Source organism: Eurypyga helias, unplaced genomic scaffold (assembly GCF_000690775.1).
Source record: "Eurypyga helias isolate BGI_N326 unplaced genomic scaffold, ASM69077v1 scaffold245, whole genome shotgun sequence".
NCBI classification, from domain to species: domain Eukaryota; kingdom Metazoa; phylum Chordata; class Aves; order Eurypygiformes; family Eurypygidae; genus Eurypyga; species Eurypyga helias.
In genome coordinates this window covers 30,809-56,470 of record NW_010251824.1, presented here as the reverse complement: position 1 = coordinate 56,470, position 25,662 = coordinate 30,809, and the positions used below count along the sequence as shown (strand labels likewise).

At 39.8% G+C, this 25,662-nt stretch overlaps 1 protein-coding gene across 1 annotated transcript in view; it reads right to left on the bottom strand.

Annotated features, from left to right (window-relative positions):
• RAPH1 (Ras association (RalGDS/AF-6) and pleckstrin homology domains 1) overlaps positions 1–25,411 on the bottom strand; it is a gene marked incomplete at its 3' end in the record, with an annotated part of 46,906 nt that extends 21,495 nt beyond the window's left edge. The window contains exons 1-3 of the mRNA XM_010152126.1: positions 25,292–25,411; positions 21,862–21,967; positions 20,503–21,020 (exon numbers count right to left, since the gene is read on the bottom strand). Of these exons, the coding sequence (XP_010150428.1) occupies positions 20,503–21,020; positions 21,862–21,967; positions 25,292–25,411 (744 nt within the window). The remainder of the gene's footprint in view (positions 1–20,502; positions 21,021–21,861; positions 21,968–25,291) is intronic.
• Between the last annotated feature and the right edge of the window lie 251 nt (positions 25,412–25,662).

Genomic DNA, 25,662 nt, shown 5'->3' with positions numbered 1-25,662 from the left:
TGCCCCATCCCTGGAAGTGTTCAAGGCCAGGCTGGATGAGGCTTTGAGCAACCTGGTCTAGTGGAAGGTGTCCCTGCCCATGGCAGGGGCGTTGGAACCAGATGATCTTTAAGGTCCCTTCCAACCCAAATGATTCTATGATTCTGTTCAACTCCCCTGCTCAAGCACAGACACCTACAGCCAGGTGCCCAGAACCATGTCCAGACAGTTTCTAAGTATGTCCAAGGGTAGGGACTCCACAACCTCTCTGAACAACCTGTGGCAGTGCTCAGTCACCCTCACTGTAAAGTGTTTCCTGATATTCATACAGAGCCTCCTGTGTTTCAATTTGCACCCATCACCTCTGGTCCTGTCACTGGGCATCACTGAAAAGAGCCCGGCTCTGTCGCATTCTTTACACCCTCCCCTCAGATTAATTACACATTAATCAAGATCCCCCGAGCCTTCACAGTCAGAGCTCTCTAAGCCACTCTTCACAGGCGAGATGTTCGCTCCAGTCCCTTCATCATCTTCGTGATACTTGGACTCTTCTCAGTAGCTCTGTATCTCTTGTAACAGGAAGCCCAGAATTGGACACACTACTCCAGGTGTGGCCTCACCAGTGCAGAGTAGAGGAGAAGGATCACCTCCAAATGCCTGCTGGCAACAGTCCTCCCAATGTGCCCCAGGATGCTGTTAACCTGTGCTGCAAAGGCACACTGCTGGCTCATGGCCAATTTGGTGTCCACCAGGAATCCCAGCTCCTTTTCTACTGAGTTCCTTTCCAGCTGCATGGTCCCCAGCATGAACTGGTGCTTAGGTCCCTTCCTTCCCAGGTGGAAGAGACATTTCGCTCTGTTCAACTTCATGAGGTTCCTGTCAACCCATTTCTCCAGCCTGTTGAGGTCCCTCTGGATGGCAGCACAACCCTCTGGCACCACAGCCACTCCTGGTGTCATCATCGAATTTGCTAAGGGCACATTGTGCCCCATCATCCAGACCAGTAATGAAGATATTAAAGAGGACTGGACCCAGTATTGACCCCTGGGGTACATCCCTAGTTACTGCCCTTCATCTACACTTGATGCCACCGATCACCACCCTCTGGACCCAGCCATTCAGCCAGTTTTCAGTCCACCTCAAAGTCTGCTTATCCATCCCACATATGAACAACTTATCTATGAGGGTTACCTTCTCTATAGGGATAGGGCTGAGTGAAAGAGAGCACCAAGATGAGGCACTGGAGTGGTGCTGGACTTGGGCAGCCAAAGGCAAGCTGGAGCACAGATCAGTGCTGAGGAGTGGTTTTTGGTGTGGGCCAGAGATGGGGGACTTAGTCCAAGCCTGAGCCAGAAATCAGGGTTAGCGTTTGCCCCACTATCCAGATCATTAATGAAGATGTTGAAAAGTATTGGACCCAGTAGTGACCTCTGGGGTGCACCACTGGTTAATGACCTCCAACTAGACTTTGTGCCATTCTGAAGGTATATTTCAAGGTATGACAGAACAGGATCTTATTCAGCAGGGACATAGACCCTGCTGTCCCCCTGAAAGAATACTCAAAACTAGATTTGACAAAGCTAGTAGCAATGAAAAAAAAAAAACAAAATGCATTTGCAAGGAATTTCATTGGCTCTTTATCCCTTGAAGCATCCATCTGCACTAAACTATCCTCTTGCTTGCCTCTGAACAGGACCCATTTTGCACAGATTTAGGCCAGGCTTCTCACTGGGGCTACCTAAGGCTAATAGTTATAGGAGAAAAGGTACTAGACCTGGGACCAGCAAAAAGCAAGAAAGGGAAAAAACAAACCAGGAAGGAGAACAGGCCTTAGAAGCCATGGTAAAGAAGTTTGAGAGTGGAAAAATGAGTACAACATAACAGATGAGGGACTAGGACTGACTGGTGAAGAGTTTTAGCTGGACAGAGAGCTTGACTGATATGCAGAACAGGGCAAAAACACAGATTTGAGAACACAGGCTGTTTGTTTAACAATGTGTCCACAATAGCTTATTATAATTCGTTCCAAGACAAAGGTGACATTAAAACTACAAAGGAATATCACAATAATCACAGATTAGTACAAAGCAGTTTGTTGAACAAAAAATTTATATCGTAATTTTTAGTGTTGCATAAAACACTGCTATTAACAACCTACATCCTTTTTGTGGTTCCCAGTTGTGGCCATCATGACTTCCTCAAAAACTGGCTGTAGGAGGCTGGAGTATACAGATTGTGCTTACATCCCTGGCAGATTAGATATCAATTGCTGTATTTTTAAACTGGATTACAAAAACATCAAATGGATGCTTCATTTAAGAATGAGCACATCTGAATCAGATCGACCTAAGATGCACGAAGCCAACTTTACCACTGACTTATTCAAAAGGTCTGAAGGGATTACAGCATGTAAGTAACCAAAATTTACAAACCAGGGGAATCAACATTCATGAGAAGAGTATCTGTCTTTCAAGTCAACAAGAAAAGAAGAATTAAGTACTAGATATTTGGGAAGAGAAGGCATAACGTGACTCCTATTCTCCAGATGCCGACATACATATCTGAAGTATTACATCATTAAATCACCATCATCAGGCTTCCTGAATGTAGTTTCAGCTTCACATGCATCAGAATGGAGAAGAAATTGTAACTTCAAAATCCTGCATGTTACATTCCTATTTCCTATTTTCATGTCCTAAAATGGGGAATATTTGAGCCCAGAACACTCTCAAAATTATTTGCAAGTCCTCTACATTTCACAGCCATAAGCTTAGCTTTCAGTATTCAGTGAAATTCAGGTATTTCTCCCTGCAGGAGTCAGAAGAGAACCAGTATGCACAGCAGGACTGTGTGGTCAGACATCTGTGTGGTCAGATGGCTTAATTGGAACCCTATAGGGAAACAAGCTTGCAGATTTGATATTAAAAGATACATTGTTTTATTTTCAATATTCAGTAACTTATTACACTGATGCTTTCACTTCTTTCTGTTTTCAAAAAAAGGGTTTGACTGCTGTGTGAACAATAACACACAGAGCTACATTTAAAAGTGAAGAGACCACCACAAGAAACATCATTTTCTGTGCTGAGATCTGCCCCATGCTGCGACAGGAACGGTGTTTGTGCATGGCTGTAATGCAAAAGGAATCTGGTCCATGAACAAGAACTTTTACAATTACTTATATTACCAGAGGACACAAATGGTATTATTGTTCCCCCAAAGTCTCTCTGGTCTCTGTATAAAAGAGGTAGACAGATCCAAGAAGGGGAAGACTACAAGAAACAGTAAGACAATAAGAAATACTTGACACCAGACACACCAGCATGGACCTGCAACATGATGCTTCAGTTAATGGATCTAACACCTTGCTGTAATTGCAAGGAAAAGCCTCATTTCTTGGGACTGCTTCTCTCATACTGGGGCTTATCTTAACGTTACAGCAAGCTGGAGAGATCTAAGCAGCAAAGTGGACTTCCACTTCATCATTTCACTGAAGGTATTTCTCCCTGCAGGAGTCAGAAGAGAACCAGTATGCACAGCAGGACTGTGTGGTCAGACAGCAGTAGAGGGCACAGCTGTACTGACACAGTCCTAGGCTGAGTTAACAAACATTATCTGCACATCGGCAAGCTCACCAAAAGCACCCAACTCAAAGGGCTACAGAGTCTAATAAACCATGGCAAAGATTTATATTAGAAGCACTGATATGAGTTAGTCCATGGTCATATGACACAATGGACTTAATATTTTATGCATTTTTTTTTTCTTATTGAAGTCCCATATGTTAACCAACGCTTATCCCACACATAAATAACCAGAAGGGAGGATATGAAAACACATGGAGATGAAAGGGAAAATATTATGGTTTCTGTTTGTGCCACAGCCGCTGTTAATCTATGTGCAATCAAGCAAGGTTTGTTGGTTTGATGGCTGTTTGCTTTGTTGGGGGTGTGGGGGCAAGGAGCTGATGAGGGTAAAGGAAAGAAGTATGGACTTAAATTTTAAGCATAACAATCACAAAAGCAAAAAATTACTTGGTTTTGGCTGTTTATACTCCTCCAGAAGACAGCCTGAAAATCTGTTGTCAAGATGTACGCTGAGCATTTTGAGAAGAATGGGGGTTGGAACTAGATGATCTTTAAGGTCCCTTCCAACCCAAACCATTCTATAATGGTAGAAAAAGCAGTGAATGAGTTCTGAACTTTTATGAGAGAATGCAGACTACTTATGACCAGCAAACACTATCCTTAGTGTTTTGAATTTTGCCAAGTACATTTTGACACTTCAGGCTTGCCTGAGGTTTCTCCTCTACAGTGTCTATTTTAGAAAAACAACAGGAGTGGTTTGCAGTAGGTAGTATCAAACGTATCTGACACCTCAGCTACTGAACATTCAAAGTTTTCTCAACAACATGAAGCTCTATGTTCTTCATCCCAGCTTGGTTATTTTCATCAAGGAGATATATAGTTTGCTCCATCCTCCCTACTCTAGTTTCTAAAGGAAATAGATACAGGAATTCTTAAACTGAACCAGGGAAAGTGAACAGCAATTTGTGCTCTCTTAGTACATTACTGACCTCTTTCCTGTAAAAAAATGAATTCATAAGCAGGATTTGTAAGCACCTGACTCATTAGGCCACTGTCTTACTAGGATATTCTCCCCACATTATATCCAGACAACAATCAACCCATTACTTAGTTTATTTTCAATACAGCAAGTGACCTTATTTTAAGGATACTACTGCATTTTAACAGTACTGAGTCCTCCCACATATTTTCCACCGTTATCTTCTTTTATGTTTTTGAACTACTGAATGGGAATAGGAACAAAAGAATTTCTGGCTCAGTACATCTCCCTTACAGCTAAGGCATTTTACCTGCTGACATAGCTATTAAGTATTTGACAAGAACTTGAACACTTCCATAAATCTGCAGAAACAAACAATAAAATTCAGCCTTTAGAAGCACCTTGGACAATCAGGAAAATCATGCAAGTAAACGCACAAGTTCCTGGAAAGGGCAGGGGTGGGAGAAGCATAGCACACACCAAAAGCGTTCTTTCTACACCGAAATAGTCACATACAGGTGGAAAGAAGAAGCATCACCTTGGTCAGCAAATGAGAAGGCTTTCCTGCAATGTTTCTCAGAAGGAGGGAGGTTTCCCTGTCCAAATAGGAGTGCTTGTGCAGAAAGAAAGAGAAAGAACATAAGTCAAAAGAAGTCTGTATAGTAATTTTATAGTGTCTTTGATTACAGAAGATAAAGCAGAGTTTAAGGAAAAACACCCCTTACATCATCACTTTATTGCCCTTGCATAAAAGACATGAACATTCCCAAATGCTACAAACCTAATCACTACTATAAAAGCAGTTGTGCTGATAGAGGACACCGTATTAATCCTCCCCTGTACAAAATGTCACACAAAAGAATTAAGAGATGTTTTGCTTACCTGTTTCTGGTTTGTTTTCTGCAAGAGACAACTTATTTTAAAGACATTTAAAACTATAAAAGTAAACATGCACTTACAATGCTTTTCAAAATCCTGTCCAGTCTTCTAAAACTGAAGATTATACTTCCTTTATGCAAACATAAGGCCACTAAAAACTGGTCATCTTTGGGACAAGGAACCGGTTTCATGCTTTCTACACTGGCTGCTGCTTCCATAGTTAAAGAAAAAATATGTTACCATAATAACCGCACAAATCTGACTTACAATTCTTCTTTTTTTTTAAAAAAAAAGGACTTCAGTCTTCTCTTATACAGTCCAAGTTATATAATCCAAGAGAGTTAGAAACAAATCCCTGTATCTCTCTTGGAAAAGAGACTAGTAGAAAATATATTTTAATCTCTTTAAATATGGGAAGGAGAATCAGTAGCGAACAGTAGAGGAAGATTTCTCAAAAGGGAAAAATTGGTTAACGACATCTAACAGAGTATCTTCTCCAGCGTCTGTTACAGAGGAACAATAAACTATCAGCCCACAAGAATTTGCAGAAGCACATAGTCACAAGTCTACTAAGGAAATTAGGTTAATGCTGTGGCACTTAACAAGAGCATGAAGTGGATCTCCTGCGTACCACCACTCTACTGTAAATTTCGTCCTGTGTGGCTTCATCTGTGTCAGCCTTATTTGTGTTGATTGGTCTAATGCTATATAGAACATGGCGTGACAAATGAGCAGCCTACTATGCTCCTGTTTAATAATTAGCAGCACAGAATCCCTGTCTCCTCTTCAGAGCCATAATAAAGGTAGTCTCCTAAAAAAAAAATGCAGAGACCATATCTACACCTTCGTGCAAGGCCATATCAAACCATTTGGCGAATACAGTTCCCGCAGGGGGAGTTTACTTCATGTGACTGCCACATGCTGTGATGAGTAATTAAGGATCTCTATCAGGCTTTAAAAGTTACAGCTCAGAAAAGACTACACAACATCGGAAGTAAAACCTATGCTCCAGCCCAAACTCCACCTGGCACTCTGCCATTAATACAGACACAAGTTGTGCTACAGACTGAATGAAGATGTTTCTGCCTGCAGTACATCGTATGTTTCAGAAGCACAGCAGTGCTGCCTAGTGACAAATTTTTCACATCTCAAGCACACACTGATTAGAGCTTTGTGATGCAGGATCTGGTGTAATTAAAAGGTCTCATGCACTGTTTATAGTCACAGAAAATTCTCACATTAGACATCCTGACATACATAATCAGATAATTTAAGACTGATGAACTAATATATTCTGCTTTTTCTAAATACACTGGATTTCCAGCAACTTCACTAATACTTAAGACAGGCTATCATTTGAAGAAGGGTTCATTTACTCAGCCTGGCCAAGCCTGAGGCAATGCTAACATTGCTGCTGAGTATTAACCTGAAGGCAGACCGATTCTCCTCTTGTGATTTCTGCCAGGTGCATTTTTACTCTGAAGTCTACCTTTTCCTACACAGAAGCTCTAACAAATTCAGTTTAGAATGGCCTCATTACAATGTATTATGACAGAACCTCTGGAAATCCAAATCCAAAGCTCAAAAATACACACAGAAATCCAAAGACAAGTTCAGGAAAAATCTTTTAAAGAGTTTCTTGATAGAGTTCTTGTCAGACATCACGGACTACAATTAATATGGACCACTTTTTCTTGGTGAATGGAGCACTTCAGTAGAAAAAACATTAAAATGTACATTTGTAGCCCCTTCCTTAGTGTTTAGCCACCTTCTCTCCTTAGACTATCAGTCACCAACAGTGTCAGGATAAAGACGGGATATTGAATCTGTCCTTAAAGGAAACAGTATTTGCTGTAGAATATTTCTCCTACAAGGAAGCTCAAGGCAGATTGTTTCACCTTCTTCCTACCATTGGTCATTTTTGCTGTTGCCATCTTGCTTTTTAAGTACACTGGAACTTCTCTCCACTAAGGAACTTTCATTCTACCCAGAAGTGGGAATGCGTATTTCAGAAAACAATAACCACGGGGGACTTCACTAAAACTGCTATCCAGACCTGCAGCCAAATATGAAAACAGATAAACTACAGGATGGTTATTTGGGAAATCAAGAATTATGGTATTTCATGAGAATAGGTGTTGGCCAGGAAAATGTGAAGTAACAGTGCAAGGACAACTACCTATGTGAATGTGAACTGGAGAAATGTCTGGAAACAGGAAGTTAACAGTTCTTTGCCAGGCACCTTTTACATAAATTAAAAAAAAAAAAAAAAGATAATGACAAGACACTGAGGACTTCTTGTCACATTTTTTGTAAAACACAACAGTTTAACACAAATATCTGATTAAACCAGGTGGTGGCACTCTTGTGCCACTATTTTAGATTTAATATGACAGTTGATGAACACTAGACAAAAAATTTTTTTAAAAGCTTCCTTCTGTCCCTGAGAGACAAACTGAAATGAGGGAAACTGTGTAAGCAGTGTGCAATAGAGAGCTGTATGATTGCAAAACTTTGTTGAAAAGATTATTATAGCTTGCATTTCCACTACACCAACACACTGAACTCTTTAGACTCCAACTTAAAAAACTAGATTTCACTACTTTCAAAAGAGAATTCAAGAATTAAAAACGTGAAAGGAGGTTGCAGAGAGATGGGTGTTGGTCTCTTCTCCCACGTGACAAGTGATAGGATGAGAGAAAACAGCCTCAAGTTTTGCCAGGGGAGGTTTAGGTCGGATATTAGGAAAAATTTCTTCACCAAAAGGGTTGTCAGGCATTGGAACGGGCTGCCCAGGGAGGTGGTTGGGTAATTCTCCCTGGAGGTATTTAAAAGAGGGGTGGATGTGGTGCTTAGGGACACAGTTTAGTGGTGGCCTTGGCAGGGCTGGGGTAATGGATGGGCTCAATGATCTTTAAGGTCTTTTCCAATGTAAACGATTCTGTTCTAGTCTATGATTCTGTAACTGCCAACAGCAATCATACTTCAGAAAAAAAGTCAAGTGTATTTTAAGTAGCCTTGTCCAATTAATAACTTGACAATAGTCAATGATCAACTTAAAGAAACCTAAAAAGCTTCACCGTAACGATATACATGGTTACCTTACTGCACTGTTGGGATACTAATGAATTAAACTCAAGTCACTAATGTGAATTTTCTGTTGCAGGCAAATTGACACAACTATAGACATAACAGAAGACATTCAAACATGTCATAACTTACAGGAGTCAATTCAGCTTCCTCTTCTGTTAAGTTAATGGGATGCTTGGACTTACTAATGGATTGTCCCATTGAAACAGTAAAAACGTAGGAAAAATGTAGGAAAATTGTAAGGAAGGATGCAAAAGAGGAAGAGGGGAAAGGGAGGGAGGAAAAAGGAAGGCTTTACTATTGCTCAGAACAGGGAAGAAAGAAGCAGTGAAGACAAACTTCATCAAAGAAAACAAAACTAGATGAAGAGTTGCAGTGTACCTCAACCAAACTTCTTATGGATAAATGACAAAGACTTGAAAGCAAGGGAAGATTCATGATCTCGCCTATGGGAAGGGAGAAGGAGACAGGATACAAGTATGTTTTCAACCACAGTAAGAGGGAAACGGTGAATAACCTCAAATAAAAGCACTGCAATAGAACACCTACAGGGACACACAACACACTTTTTCTACCTTTGTTAAAACAAATCAGAAAATAAACCCAGGTCACATTCTCTTTGCACAACGACTTGCTCACCAAGCCAACAACTGAGAGTTAAATTCTCTAAACACTACAAACAGAAGAAACCATACTATCACTTTACACAAGCTTATCTGCTTCCCATGTCAGTTCCTCTATATCGGTAAATAACATAATACACAGGGGACAATTACTAAGTATATATAAGAATAATGTCCATTTAGTAGAGATTTGTCTTATTTCCAGTTAGTCACACTATTTTAGATCTCTGAGCATCTACACACTGTAATTCATCTAAAAAGAAATTACAAGGAAGTATTTCTGTATTTCCATAATCTTCAGTAAAGGAAGGAGGAAAAGAAAGAAAAAGAAAACACCCCACATTTGTGGCTTAGGACAAAATGTTCGTGACAGTGACAAGCATCTTAGCATGAAGTTGTTAAGGGATCAAAAATGTAAGGGATCTTCTAAAAAGCAGAGTGCCTATGTTTTCCAGTGCGTCATCCAATGCTTGCTCCTTTTCCTTCAAAGGTACAGAGATCTTTGTTTCAGACATGTTAATTTTGGTAACCAGTTAAGTTTGATAGATGCAAAAGGGGTTACATTTTATTGTTATCAAAACCTCAGAAAAAGAAAATAGACATGTAGAAACTGAAGCAGCAGCATTAAGATAACAGAGTTGCCTGATACTTCCACATACAAGATGTGTTTTCAGTTGCTTATAAAGATTTTGCCGAGCTATAACCACTAAGACAGAATTTTTCTCTGATGGGTTATTGTTGCAGGATGATTACTTGTCATTTACATTAGACAAAGTATTTCCAAGAGAGGAAAGGAAGGTGCATCTCATTTAAAATACAGATGTTTTTAAAGACCTCTGCATGTCTGACCATGAAACAGATTATTGGTAGGGGCACCCTCAAAGACTTCACTACGTGCTGTCCCAGTGGAAGTTACCCAAATCTGTCTGAGCATAAGCCTTTAAAATTAAAACTGTAGTCCATGAAGTCTTAGTGAGATGTGGAGCATCACAATTAAAATAACCTCAAGGACTGTATCATCTCACAGAGCACTGCCCAGCCCTTCAGCTGGACTGCACATTACTAACATTGAACAAAAGATTAGTCAAGTTTGAGAATGCTTGGGCCCATGGTGGGAGAGTACAGCAGCCTTCTTGAAATATCAATGCCTGGCTGCTGCAGAGCATACTGGAGCCAGCCCTGGGAAGTGCAAATCTGGAGCTATTACTCTGTGCTCCCAAGTGGCCAACCCTCCTCCTAGAACTTGTGTAACTCCATTTCACTGTAGGCAACTGGAATTTCCTAACTCTGTTTGACTTTGCAACTTTTCTTTAAACAAAAACACAAAACAAACCCAAAACAAAACAGACAAAAAAAATTCATTTACAGCAAGTATTTAACTACTAGGGACAATTATAACTTCATACCAGTTCTGGCAGTTACAGACTAAGCCTATTGAAAATCACTGCAGTTTAAGAAACACGTCTGTGGACATTTCAGGTCAAGAAATGATCTGCACAGCTGCACTGTGCTCATGAGGTGCTCTATTCACTAGTCCATGCACCTTGCAGGTAAGGTTGTGATGCTTTCCTGTTGAACACAAGCTCCCTGGGACACAGTAGGACAGAAAGGACTGCAAAAGCTAGTAAGCTTTGCAGGTCAAGCTTAGTTTCACTACTGGGTTGAAGAAAGTTAAGGCTAAAACTGCCACAAGAAAGAGGCAGTCCTGACCTTCCCCCAGCCATGTGCTCTCACTCTCTTGTGTGGACAACCATGCGGTCCAGTGGATCAATGAACAACTACTTCAGAAGGATTATTTTTCAGGGAGATGACAAGCTGATCCAAATCACTAAGCAGCTGCACAAACACTGGGGCAAGACTGCTCAATTCAGTAGTAGCGTGGATCTAAATCAGCATAAACCAAACATGAAATCCCAAACAAATGTCATCTACCAGGAGGAGGTTTCAAGCAGAGGAATTTTCCCAAAAGAAAAAGAGGTAAAAAAAGGATGGAGTATAATTTCACAGAAGATGGTTGTCTGATCTGTCCAAAAAGAGATGCACTGAGTGGAAGAAGTCACTTCCACTAACCCTAACACCCCCCAAATTTTAGTAAGACTAATGAATGTCTAACTGGATTAAAGAGTATCAGACAGTTCATCCTGTGAAGGGTTCTACCTGCAGCACAGAAAACAAGACATCAGAGCAGCTGAGAAACCTAAGGAATAAAAATACACATAGCTTTAATTGATCTTGTTTGAATCTGCTGCCTTTTACACCTAGTAGCACCTGCATTAAGTAAGATTTGCTTGTATGTCTGTGGACTTCAAAACTATGTATCAGTCCTAAAAAAAAAGTGACTGTAGACATCAAATCATCCACAGATCAATCACTGGAAGAGAATCAGTATACACAGCTGGGGAGTTACGTCACAAGTCTGCCCTTTTAGTTAAAAGCAGATATAAGCCATATAAAAAAAAAAATGAAACCTGCATTCATACAGCAAAGCCCTGATGTGGCTGGTTGTGCCGGTTTAGGCTGGGAGCAAGTTCATTTTCTCATAGAAGCTGTTATAGGGCTGTGTTTGGATTTGTGCTGGGAACAGTGTTGATAACACAGGGATGTGTTTGCTCTTGCTGAGCAGTGCTCACACAGAGTCAAAGCCATTTCTGCTGCTCACACCACCTCACTTTTAAAGAGTATCAGACAGTTCATCCTGTGAAGGGTTCTACCTGCAGCACAGAAAACAAGGCTGAGAAACCTAAGGAATAAAAATGGAATAAAAATACACATAGCTTTAATTGATCTTGTTTGAATCTGCTGCCTTTTACACCTAGTAGCACCTGCATTAAGTAAGATTTGCTTGTATGTCTGTGGACTTCAAAACTATGAATCAGTCCTAAAAAAAAAGTGACTGTAGACATCAAATCATCCACAGATCAATCACTGGAAGAGAATCAGTATACACAGCTGGGGAGTTACGTCACAAGTCTGCCCTTTTAGTTAAAAGCAGATATAAGCCATATAAAAAAAAAAATGAAACCTGCATTCATACAGCAAAGCCCTGATGTGGCTGGTTGTGCCGGTTTAGGCTGGGAGCAAGTTCATTTTCTCATAGAAGCTGTTATAGGGCTGTGTTTGGATTTGTGCTGGGAACAGTGTTGATAACACAGGGATGTGTTTGCTCTTGCTGAGCAGTGCTCACACAGAGTCAAAGCCATTTCTGCTGCTCACACCACCTCACTTGCAAACAGGCTGGAGGGGCACAAGAAGCTGGGAGAGGATGCAGCTGGGACAGCTGACCCCAACTGACCAAAGGGATGTCCCAGACCACATGACATCATGCTCAGCAGATACAGCTGGGGGAAGAAGGAGGAAGGGGGGAACATTTAGAGTGATGGAGTTTGTCTTCCTGAGTAATGGTTATGTGTGATGGAGCCCAGATTTCCAGGAGATGGCTGAACACCTGCCTGCTGATGGGCAGTAGTGAATGAATCCCTTGTTTTGCTTTGCTTGTGCAGCAGCTTTTACTTTACCTATTGAACTGTCTTTATCTCAACCCACAAGTTTTCTCACTTTCACTCTTCTGATTCTCTCCCCCATCCCACAGTGGGTGAGTGGCTGAGCAGCTGTGTGGTGCTCAGTTGCTCGCTGGGGTTAAACCGTAATACTGGTCTAGAATCTTGACTCACTTTTACAAATGTGAGGCTAGTAAAAGTCCAACACAGGAAATTGTAACCAAGGCTATAAATTTGGTTAGCTAAAAATGAAGATAGTTCTTTGTATTTGCAGACAAATTATTATACTAGAACACACTAAACACTAACCAGCATGTGCAAAACTGACACAGCTAAAATGCCAGTTCTCAGCTGTTTCTTCAGAACATGAAGTCTTATTTGTTGGGGTTCAAACTCCTTTACAAACCTGACAAACCCTAGTTTTCATCTTGTATGTTAGACACATATGCAACCCAAGCAAACTGCATAAATTCTTTTCTCCACTTATGAGTTTAATGTCCCACAGCTGACTGCTGTGTTCTTAATTTTTGTCATCTGTTCCAAATTTGATTTTTGGCAACCTGAAGTAAGTACAAACACGTAATCTGTTGCTAATTTCCTACAGATGTAATATTACTCTTCCCTAATCTAATTAGATTTTGAAAAAAAACATAAAGGAATTTGTCTTGGTAGTAAGTGGACTGCTGTATCTACAAAGACATTGACTGTTTTAAAAGTTCCATTAATTAATTACAACTTGTAGAGCGGTATCTTCACTGGAAACTGCAACCAAAGCATACAACTTCCTGCAGTGCTTTTTGTCAAAAACTGGTAACATCATAAGGCAAGAATTCTCATTTCTCAACTCAGGTATAGTGGCTTGGTCCAAGACTGCTTCTTCTGAGAGGTATGTTGCCTAGATTTACTTGATCATTGATCTGTGGTATTTTGACTCTTGTAGATGAAGAGTTCCAACCTCTTAGCAACGTTTTTCTTAGCTTGTATCAGTGATATAATTTTTTCCTCAATAAATCCCATCATAAACAAAAGTATTTTTCTGAAGTGCTGCGGAACCAACATGAAAGCAGTGAGATTTATCTTAAAATGTGGTTATTTACACAGCACTCAATTCAATTCTACAACTGAAAAGGTCTGTGTTTGCAACTTCTCTAATCAATGCATGTAAAGAGGCAGTAGGGGAAGTCAAAAGGATAAAAAAGGTCACTGGACTGCAGACAACTTCCATCAGCAACAGCAGCTGTTCTACTGTTAGCATTACTAATCAAACAGCACATGTACATACACACACAGAAGGCTAACCGTTTTCAGAGGGTACCAGCTCAGTTGACTACCACTGCCACATTCTTTTCTTGCAATAGGCAAGAGTCTATTGCAACTGTAAAGTGAAGACTGATGAACCTTGAACTGTGTCCCTTCGTCTTACAAAGTCAGAACAGCTGGAGAATAGAAACCATGAATATTTGGTATCTCCAGAAGAATACAATGAGAGAAAGGCCAAGCACACTGCAGGCACATTCTAACAGATACAGTATGACTTTGCTGGAGACCACCAACTCACTACTGTCATATGCAAGGGGCTGCCAGGAAAGTTTCTGAAGCAGCAGTTTTAACTGCAGATAAGTGCATGTGGGATAGCAAAGTTTGAGTCATTCAGTTCCTCATCCACAGAAGACTCCTGCATCACAGAACCACCAGAAAGAACAGCCGTTAGGCACAGACAATACTTTTAGTGTTCATACTTAAGGTAACAAAAATCAGAACTGTACTTTTGTACTTGATATCAGCTCTGCCAGCCAGCTATGTCAAACAAGACATGGGTCAATACCGGTCATTTTCCTGTTCCTTCCAGGAAGGGAACTTCTAAACTTACTCAGCAGTGTGAGGCAAAGCTGACAGACAAATCTCAGAAGATAACTATATTCTTTCATGTTGTACGGTTCCTGTCAGACTAACTAGTGATCTCTTATGTGGACAAAAGTTAAAGAGTAAATTTTAAATTCATGGCTATGAAATAATTTGGATGTACTGATCGGAGAATCAGGATTTACCAATACAAGAAAAATGTTTAGGTTCTCATTTCCCTTTCACTTATTTTGAAGCTGTATGCCCCAATTTTTAAAACCTACCATTCCATGCATATGCAGCAATTTAAACTTTTAGAATGTCTCCCTTGGATTCCAATTCAAACTTCTTACCAAAAACCAAATCCCTTCCCACCATTTGCTTTGCAGATTTCATAACAAAAAAAAAAAAAAAAATAGTTGCTAGTTTTCCAGGCTTTGGGAATAATGTGTTAGTAACCTCTGGGTTCTAGTGCATCATATAATAAAAACTGGTTTACTGTCATGCATAAACTTCATGATGAATAGCCAAGCACATTTGATTATCAAAATACGTAAGTATTGTTTACATTTCATAAACTGGTATGCTTCTCAGAGAATGTTTTGAAAACCTCCAAAAATCTGGCAAATGAAGAGTCACTCTACACTTATTTTAAGAGCATTTGAAAACTGGATGGCTCACACTTCTTATACCAACAAAACTGGAAGCCAAAATAATTCTTCAAGATGATATGCACAGTTTTCCTTTACTGCTGAATTAATTAATTAAAAAAAAAAATACCACTTTGTGACTAATAATTGGAAAAAGAGAAAAGAGGAAGATAGGGTCTAATTGTGTTTCAAATTAAGTCTTTCCATCAACTATTTTCAGCTTAGGAAAAGGATAACTGGAAACACTCCAGAATACACTCTGCGTACAAAGCATAATAGAACTGGCAGAAAATTAAAATAAAAGTCTTTATAAGAGACACAAAACAAATGTCTGTCATGCCTTGTTTGTTGCCTATGTGGGACTACTGTCACAATCGGAGACCAATATCCTTAGCATCTGCTAGCCACACAAAACATGGAACATAAGGAAAACTACTCAAACCTTAAGCTCCCAAAATACAAGAGCCAATAATGCTCTGTTCTCCAAGAGCTAAAATAGACCACAACTGTTCTTTAAATCACCTCCAAACAGTACGTGAGGTTTAGCAATTCAAGTCTATTTTGAGATACTGCTGCCTACCACAAAGCATATATATTATAGGTTGATTTCTCTGCATAGAACGGTTAACTGCATTTTCATACCATGTGAGTTAGTAATCACACATAAAACATGACCTACAGTAATCTTTAATAGGTAGAAAAGCTTCTGCATTATGCTGTCGTGTAGCAAGTATTATTTTAGTGACAATATGTCCATACAAGAACCAACGCAAAATTGCTAAAGAACACAAACTTTGTCTTTCCTTACGCCTATTTCAAGTTTTCCACTTTATTCCACAGGAATTATTAGCCAGTACAGATTTGTCTATGTGTGCTGAGCTTACAGTACAACCACTTCTAACCCACATGCTCCCAAAGCTCCCTTATTTTCCCGGAAAGAACGGTTAAAGTTTATTCCATTCTGCCAACTTCTCTGCCAAGTGAAGCTAAGAAGTGGCAGTTTTTATTCACTGGCAGTCCCCTGTCTTGATTTTCACCTCTTATACATCAAGTATAAAACTACAATTAATTAAAGGTAAAAAAAAAAGAAAAATCATGTAGCATTACCAACTGCTAAATGATGCGTTATCTTCGTATGTAAATCAGAACCTCTCAATTGTGCAAAGTGGGTTACAGACAAAGAACTCCATCGTGCTGGGAGGGAGTTGGGGATGATGCTGCACTGTGCCAGACCAGATGGCAGACTTCAAATCTATCTGCAGCCTCTCCACGGACTATATGCAGGACAGTAACAATGACTGTCCATGAATGGACCCTTTCACCAATCACACATAACTAGCTCCACGAGCATGATCAGAGTTATCTGTTCTCTCCCCCACTACTTCTCCTATTACTCTGGCACAGCTCGCTAAAAATACAGACTATTTCTTGGTGACAAAGGGACCAAAGGAAGACGGAAAAAGATAGTATGGGTGGGTGGAAGGGACAAGTTAGTCATACAGTCATCACTTCCCCTACCTTTACTCATGCTATTACATCACTCTACATTCAAGTGAAGTATCCCACACACAGAAACCAAGATTTAAAGTGTATGCCACTCTACACAACTAAAAGCACAGAAGACAAAGTAACCTGCCAATTTAAGGATGGACACTGTTCAAGCAAGGAGTTGGGAAGTAATCTTGTGAAAGACAAATTTCAATTTAGCAAGAATTACAGGGGGTTGAAATGGGGTGGGAACAATTTTTCTTATTCAGCAATACTTAGAGAAGACTGAAGAGAAGAACATTAAGTGCAGACAGACAACACTTAGTACTACCAAAAAAAGATCAAGAGACTACAAAGTAATAGTCTCTGAAGACATTAACTTTCAGTGTTCAAAAAGGTAGCGTAAAAAATTGTTATGAAAAGGACAAAAATAAACAAATCATGATGACATCTAATAAAACAATGATTTTTGATCAGCCAGGGAATTCCAGTAAACTCTCCTGAAAGCGGCAGAGACAAATTCAGAATGAGAACAACAAGGATGGTCCTGGCCAATAGGACCACTGAGAGTTATCTTCCGTCATGATGCTGACGTATCTGCAACCCCCATGAAGTTCCTACAGCACAGACTGCTAGGACGAAGATGACACCACTAAACTGCTTGTCCAATTGCTCAGGCAAAAGGTTTGAATAATCCATTACCACCAATAGGTGTATTCCTGCTCTCCCTTCCAGCCTCCCATTCTTGGCTGCAATCCTACTGCACATCAGCACACATCAGCCCCCTCCCAGACTAAGCAATTCACCCAAATAACCACAAACAAGCCTCAGAATAAAACCAGTACCTTTTGATATGTTAAGTACAAGTAAGTGCCAAAGCTGGGACAAGGGAGGAGATGAGACAATGTAAATAAGAGCTTTGGGGAAGGAAGGAGGAGAGGAAAGGGAAGTCATGTCCTCCCGTTTTTGGTGGATATGGAATTACAGCCTCCTTCCATAACATTCACCAATATTATGTCAGAAAGTATGCTAGACCATACATACCTTCAGTGGGCCAACACATGGCTGTTTTACAGGATTTCCCTGTATTTCCAGGTCAGTGAGCTCTTAAATACACAGCAGAATTATTTTTTAAGATAGAATGGTGAAGTTAATAACTGCAAAGTTTAATTTCCTTTTTTCAGACAAGCATTTCCTCCTAGCAAAACAGTCTTCCGTTTCACTTAATGTTATGCTCTTCCTCTTGTGATTCCAATAAAACTAAGTTGCAGAAGAAAGGATGACTTTTAAAAGTCCCTATACTGCCTGGAGAGAACAGAAATGATCGGTCAGAAGGGCAGAGCTGCCAAGTCACTGACCTCTTTCGTAAGAGCCATAGCAGCAAAGAAAAATTTTAAAGGTCAGCTCAATCACAGACAGTCTTAAGGAAGACAAAAAGAAAAAGAGCTACCTTAAAGCACTATGTGAGAATAACAAATCTCAGAACAGATCTGCTCTGGGCATGAAGTAGTAGCCTTTCCCAGTTTCTGCACAAAAAAAGGGGGTTTTCCTACATGGGCCCTAGCTCTTCTTCATAGACTACTTCCTCGTAGGGATGTACTCCATTAGAAACAGCACCATTCAATCAGTTGTGTGGGTAGGATGATAGGATTCAGGCACACTCGGAAAAGGTGTTTTGCTTCACAATGCAGCCATGAAGATTAATAAACCCTAAACTACAGTTTCCAGGCATTAATAAATGAAAAAGGAAATAAACTCCTTTGTTGGTACCAAATGATTCTACCACAGAATCTTTGGCTTTTTGCTCATTTAAGGTGAATTTCATTTAACCACCACAGAATCTGTCACAAACTCAAAAAAAAAAAGTTATTTTCTCCTTTTCCTTTCACCAGTGATAAGAAAAAACCGTTGCTTCACAGTAAAAAGTCCCATCCCATAGCATAACAGTTTTAATACTGTTGAATATCAGTTCTGTAAACTTGGGGACAATTTCTCAGAGTTTAACACCTCCCTCAGGCTACTGAAATTAAAAAGAACAGATAGAGCACAAACAAAGCAGCACTGTTAATGAGTGTAGAGAGCTGAATTCGGGTCTCAAATTACCAACACTTTCTGGCTACCTCCTTCAAAGGAATCATTCTAATCAATTTATCTGGGCAGAGAAACAATAGCCACATTCTTATGAGAAGCCATCACCGGGTTTACAAAGGCAGCTCTCATGTCTTTGTGAGAAAAGCTTTTGGGGGTGATTTTGAGCCTTTCAGTCAGTGGCTAAGATCTCAGAAAGCAACTGAAAAAGCAACTGCAACACTTGCAGCAATATACTATATTAGCTTCCTGTAAAGACAAAGCAACTTCTTGACCCCGGTGTCTTGATTCACCAACATCAAGTCACTTAAGTGCAGCAGGTGGTTTGTTGATTACTCATGCTACCCAAAGAACTGACCAATCTGGGAGACAAGAAGGGCAGTCTTACTGATGCCTCAAGCGTATCACACATGAAGTAAGAGTGGCTGAGATTTAGATGGAGACCTGCAAAATCAACTGCTGAAAACATCTTGCATTTTTTTAAATTATGAAATGCAAAATTCAAGTTTTTCTTGTGCTATGGAAGCTACAGAAGTGATTAATTCAAGTAAATCATCTTTTTAGCTCGAAGGAAACAAAAATGCAATACTGCTCAATTTTCCACATTAAAAAAAAGCAGCAGCAGCATGAATGATTAAAAACAAAAACAAACAAAAAAACAAACAAACAAACCACCACACAAAAATGGGCCTTGTCAAGCCACAGAAAGAAAATGATTGACAAGCAAACAACAATACAATCAATGATTGTCACAGGCTGGCTCCAACTGTTAGGCCTACAGCAATAATGCAAAGGTTTGCATTTTAACCTTTCACAGAGGAAAGGACACATTTCTATCTACTTCTGTTTTGCTTCACTCGATACAAGTCTCCAGTAAGACTATACTGAACACCAACTTTTTATAGAAAAGGAAATACACCTAAACTGTCAGTCATTAATTTCTCACTATTTCAAATAAAGATTTAAATCTAAGTGTGACTTTGATGAGTTGATCATTACGCTGACAAGCCTGCATCACTCACACTATACATCAGATGAACTTTTGCTGCAGATGGGTAGGCATGCTTTCAGCACAGCTCATTCAAATTAGTGTTAATTATTGATTAGAATAAATTCAGCTTGTTCCATTTTCTCCCGTAAAAAAGAACATGCACAAGTGACTTTCAACAGGCCAGATTTCTGTTTCATAGAATATTTCTACGAGTCAGCTTCTAGTTTCAGTTCTTTAAATTCATGGGAACTTTTTCCCCATCTCCTAACAGAAGACCACCAGCACTTTAAACATTCCCCAAACTGGCTGTGTTTGTACTGGTGTTTCCTCTTTGATTAAGCAATGCCTAGGCAACAAAATCCCAAATGAACACCTACTATTGATGTATCCCAGACTAGTTGTTTTTCTGTGTTGTGCATTGCTTCAAAGAGTTCTGCGCTCCTCAGATTTAAATTAAAAGCAATGTTTGTGATTTACTTAGAATAAAAACATTAACTATACAACATTATAGTCCATGATTGGCTTAGGAGGTGGAAGAGATGGGGGAAGGCTCTTAAAAAAAAAAGTGTACATACTCTTTAAAAAGATTCCTTGCAGCAGAAAAAAAACACAACAAAAGAAGTAGACACAGCCTATGCAGTCCATGCAAAAGCAGTCAATCTTAAATCAACCCCACTGCATTACAGATTTTAGCTAAGAGTGTCACCATGGGGGAAGAAGGGGGGAGGATGGGAAGAAAAAAATGAAAAAGTTTGAAGAAAAAAAAAAAAACCCAACCAAACCAAAGTCTTGAATTAATGACACTCTACCTCAGTGATTGGCTGCCCTTGTGATGTCAAGTCGAGTTCCTGAGGTCTTGTCACCTTATCGATATCCAAGGAGTCCATGCTGGAAGCTGCAGAGGTTATGCTGGAACGGGAGGAGTTACTGATTGAGCGCACTTCAGCATCACTCACGGTGCCAGCAGATGCTGTCCTCCTGTGCTGAGCAGTAACTAATGGTTTGGTGTCTTCTGCAACAGATTGTTGGGCTGCCTCATCCATGCTCAAAGAGGCCTTCTCTAACTGTGCAGTGATGTCATCCAAAGATACGTTGGCATGTGATGGTTTAGTCACCTTACCAGATGAGGAGGATAATCCTTTCATGCTGCTGTGCTTAGTAGAAGGCCGGCTAGCAGGTGGTTTCTGAGCTTTGGATTCTGTGGCAAGACGTTTCACTGCAGCATTGTTTGCTGAATGAGACCCAATGCTACTGAGCTCCTGCTCTATGGAACAGAGATCAGCCATGAGGGCATCTAGATCCACAGTCTCCCCCTGATTCAGGGCTTCTGCAACAAACAAGAGTTTCAGTACACGCAGTTACTTTGTTTATGCAGCACTTCACTTCATATTACCAAATTTAACAGTTACGGTAAGGGACCAAAGGAAGCAGTATTTTCTTTTCCTATCTGTACTGCAAAATCTCTACTCCTCGACGGGTATAAGAGCCATTAAAACCCCAAAACCTATTTGGGTTAAATATATTTGCCAATAGAAGAAATCCAGAAATGTTCCAATTACATTTGAAAAGTTTAAACTGCTGTCGTGTGAACAAAATCTAAAAATACATTTGGATAATATCATGGTTCAACTTTTCAAAAAGTGTAGGTGTTTTGCTAAGCATTTTTTGCTAAAGCAATGCAAGGTATGTGACACTGGTTTAAAAAGAAAGCCACAAAATACTGTACACATGCTCAAGCCCTTGACTTCAGGCTTCCTGTATTACAACCAAGGGAAACTCTTTTAAGACAAGGAAAATCATCATTTTTATTTAGCATAAAAGCATTCTGTAGCTATATTCCTGCATCCTGTCCCATGAAGCAAGATGCTCTTTCTTCCTGTTTAACAGATATGCATCAATTCACTCTTTCATGAGACCAGATCCCGGAATGTGTATTTTTGTACACACACTAGACTACAATTCTCAGATATTAGGTGCTGTAAAAGATTAACTGCTTTAGGATAACCAAAATTCTGTGCCTTAAGAAAGCAATGCCTTCAGCAAATATGTTCTCAGTTCAGCCAGAAAGGTGTTTAAATTCTCTTGTATTTTACAACATTTTCATTTATAGCTGGAGTAGGTTTTTTTTCCTAAACTAATGTAAGAGAGGGTTGAATAATTCAACAAACCATTCAAATTATACATGGAGAAGCGATACGAGAAGTTGGCAAGATTGGTTTCCTGACGGAGAGGTGATCTCTTCACTGGTGCCACAGGCTTGTCTGTATCCAAACTCTGAAAAAAGACAAGAAGGGCAGAATAAAGTTAGATAAGGAACTGGATAAGCAAATCTTCAAGATGAATGAAAATTAATTTTCTCTAGGATAAATATTTTGAAAACTTCTGGCATATAAAAAACCCCTACAAATTCTTTTCAGGCTTTACACTGAAAACATGTTACCATACCACAGAGATTTTGCTTCACATACTCAATGGAGAAAAAAAATGTTAAAAACTTTCTGGGTTTTTTTAAGAATGAAAGGTCATAAGCATACTCCATATGCATTTTTAAGTGGTATTATATAGTAGCTCATTTTGAAACACAGGCAGCTGTCTTACCTGTAACAACTACTCCACAGCGAATTGCACAAGTATCTAAACACATTCAAACTGTGGCACCCTCACTACGAAATGGATCATTAGCTTACGAGCATAATCGTAGCATAAGCACACAAAAGCATGCAACGAATAATTCCACTTTATTAAAGGGGATTTTAAATTGGCTACATTCAGACAGTTTTCTCAATAAGCCATTCCTATGGAAAATGTTAAAATTATGAAACGAAACCCAACCTAGTTTATGTTGGATAATTTTTTTTTAGAAAAACTAATATAGGTTGGGAAAAAAAAAAAAAAAAGAAAAAAAGAGAAACAAGACATGACCCAAGAGGTACATGACAGGGTACGGAGCTGCTGTCACTCCAGGGGCAACTGCTACATGGGGAATCTAGATCTTGCTGTCACTGAAGCTTGACAGGCCTGAAAAGGGTTTGAATTTAAGCAATGTTTGTACTGATAAAGCTTTCCTGAAGATACGCTTGTCTGGAAGAAAAAGGATATCTTCTCGTTCTTACAGAACAAAGTTTCTCACCTAAGCTCTAGTTTCTCACCTATTTCCATTTTCTACATCTTCATTCCAGCCTTTTTTAAAAAGTCAAATGCACTATATTTTTTCCCCCTAATATTTATTTTTGCTGGAAACCCTTCCTCCTCAGTTTGTATTGAGCCTCAAAAAAAATCCAACCAAAACCACCATTTTATTCAGAAGTCAAGCATCACTTAATGAGAAGCCAGTGATGCAGCCTTGTGTTCCATCAGGTGGAACCACCACCTTCACCTCTAGTAACTCTAGTGGAGCTTACATATTATCCCACACAGAATAGCTGAAAAAAACCCCATAATAACAAGAACAATATCTGTCTATAACCCTAGAGACAGCAGTGAAACTGGCGACAGAAGAGGCAAGTTAGGGCTCGTTCCTTCAGGCTGAACCCACAGACTGACTGCCACAGCATATTTCCTGTAAAGCAAATATATTCTAGTCAAAAGCATCTAAAATGTGTTTTACGAAATTTAATAATAATTATTTCACATCCTTGGAAACACATGTGATATGCTCTCAGTACTATCAGAGCACATTCTTCATAACACATTATGACGCTAAACTAGCAGTTTGGAAAACTGCTGAAAATTGCAACAGCACCAAAAGCTTAGTTCTGAATGATGATTGCCTTGCCTTGCACCTTCCAGTGCCAAACACTCCTCACACGTGCTGCAAATTTTGTGACTACATTTTATAATGCTTCTATTAGACCAACAGGTGAAGAGGGCAATGTGAATTCAAATGATCTCATAGGCATCTTAACAATTACGAATCATTTACAAAGCATTTCCATTTGGAAAGGAATCTGGGTTTTACTTTTAATCCCCTCACCTCCCCAAACATTTTAGGAAATCTTAGGAGGAAGTTCAGGGAACTCTGGGACAAAAACCCTTTTCCTTCTACTTAAAAGTCCAGCTGATAAATAAATGCTGAGACTACACGACAATGCACTTTGGAGCTCATCAGCCCTAATCACCCCACTTTATTGGGACACTGCATCAATACACAGTCAGTTTCCAAAAAAACAACTGAGGCATAACTAACTGCATTAACTTGTTTATAAAAACCATATGAGGTCATTCACAGTTTTGGGGGAAATGTCCTTTATCAGCAAAGGATATAAGGGCAACTGTCAGGCTATGTTACAGACTGTGTTGTACAGCAATATGAAAGTGAGAAACAAATAATGTGGGTCCTCCTCTGAACTATCTGTTAGTAGGTTGTAAGAATTTTGCATGGATCAGCAAAACAAATTGAGACATCACCATAAAGTCTCTATGTCAACAGAGTAGGTGTAAGCCCGAATTTCTAGGCTGCTCATACATGGAAAAAAAAAAAAATGGGGCAGAGAACAAAAGGCCTAAGACCGATTACCCACTGTGCTTCTCTGTGAAGATCCTCACTTGAGGTAATTTACAGAACTCATGCCTTCAAAACAGTTCCCACTTACCACTAAAAATCCTTCACGGGAAGTTAAAAAAACCAACAAGAATAACAATATGCAGATTCATTTCACACTGTCTTCCATTCAACTCAAAGGCAGGATTCTTTATGGCCCTGCATGTATAAATTCGGGGGGGGGGGAATAATCCCTTTTCCCTAGAGCGCTATCTACATTTAGATCTCACAGGCAGAGATTTAACAAGAAGACAATAGAGATGAGCCAGCATTTGAAACGCTGTCACATCATTAGGTCAATTTTCCTACAGTCTTTGGGTAAGATGAAGATGAGAAATGCTGCCTCTTCTCCAGCTTACTGAAACGTGAGGTATCGTAACTTTGCTTAACTCTATGTGACACGGAAGGAGAGGATGAAATACATTATTCAGGAGAGCCAGCTCACGTGGCTAAAAAAACCACAGCAGCAGTCACAGAGAACTGGCCTATCGCCCCAGGAGTCTGGCATACCACGCCAAACACTCTATCTGCTCGTGAAGGAAAGGAAAAGCACTAGAAAAGGAAGTGCCAAAAGAAAATGTCCTATCAGCTGCCTCTCTTACGCAGAAAGCATACTCTGAAATAATGGTGAGTCCTCTAGGGTGTATCAGGGCACCTTACCATGTCATCAGTAGCAACATTCACACTTTCTTGTTCCTTCCTGCTGTTCAGGTGCAACAAATGCATGCTGTCATAGCCAGGCAACGTCCAACCATATCTTTGGAGACACAGCCTACTTCTAGCCAGCTAAAGTCAGTGTTTATGTACATGAGGTCAAAATACCAGTTCCATAGTCGTCAGAAGAAATCATAGCCTTTGGGAAAGGGCAAACTAGTAGCTTGTGAAAAATGAATTCAACAACTTTAAGATGGGGAAAACAAGCCGACTGAGTACTGACCTGGCCACATGTTACCGTCTACCTTCCTGCAAGTGGCAGTGCTAAGTAGTTAGCACCCAACTGAAAAGAAACATTTAATACTTAAAGAATGATTCTGTGAGATGATTGAAACCTCCCTAACCTGTGTGAGTTTGTCCAGCTCCCCCAGCCAGGCCCCAAACATCTTGTCCAGATCCTGATCTTCCTTATCACTATCTTCTTCCGCACCATGGTCAAGTTCTTCATCTGATAACTGCTCCATCTGAAAAAAATAAAAAGTTTGATACTCAAATTGTAGCAGTGTGTAAGAAAACTGGTGTCAGCTACTAAGTTTCTGAAAAAGTGTTCTGAAGTCAAAGCATAGGTCTGTCCATAAGCTTTATAAAAATTGCATACATTGACAGTTTGTTATCTTGCTGACAAGTAAAGAATTAGTGGGAAAGCTGCAATGGACAATTACAAAGCCATTCTTGCAGCTCACTTTTCGTCAGAAACATGCAGAAAAAGATAAAG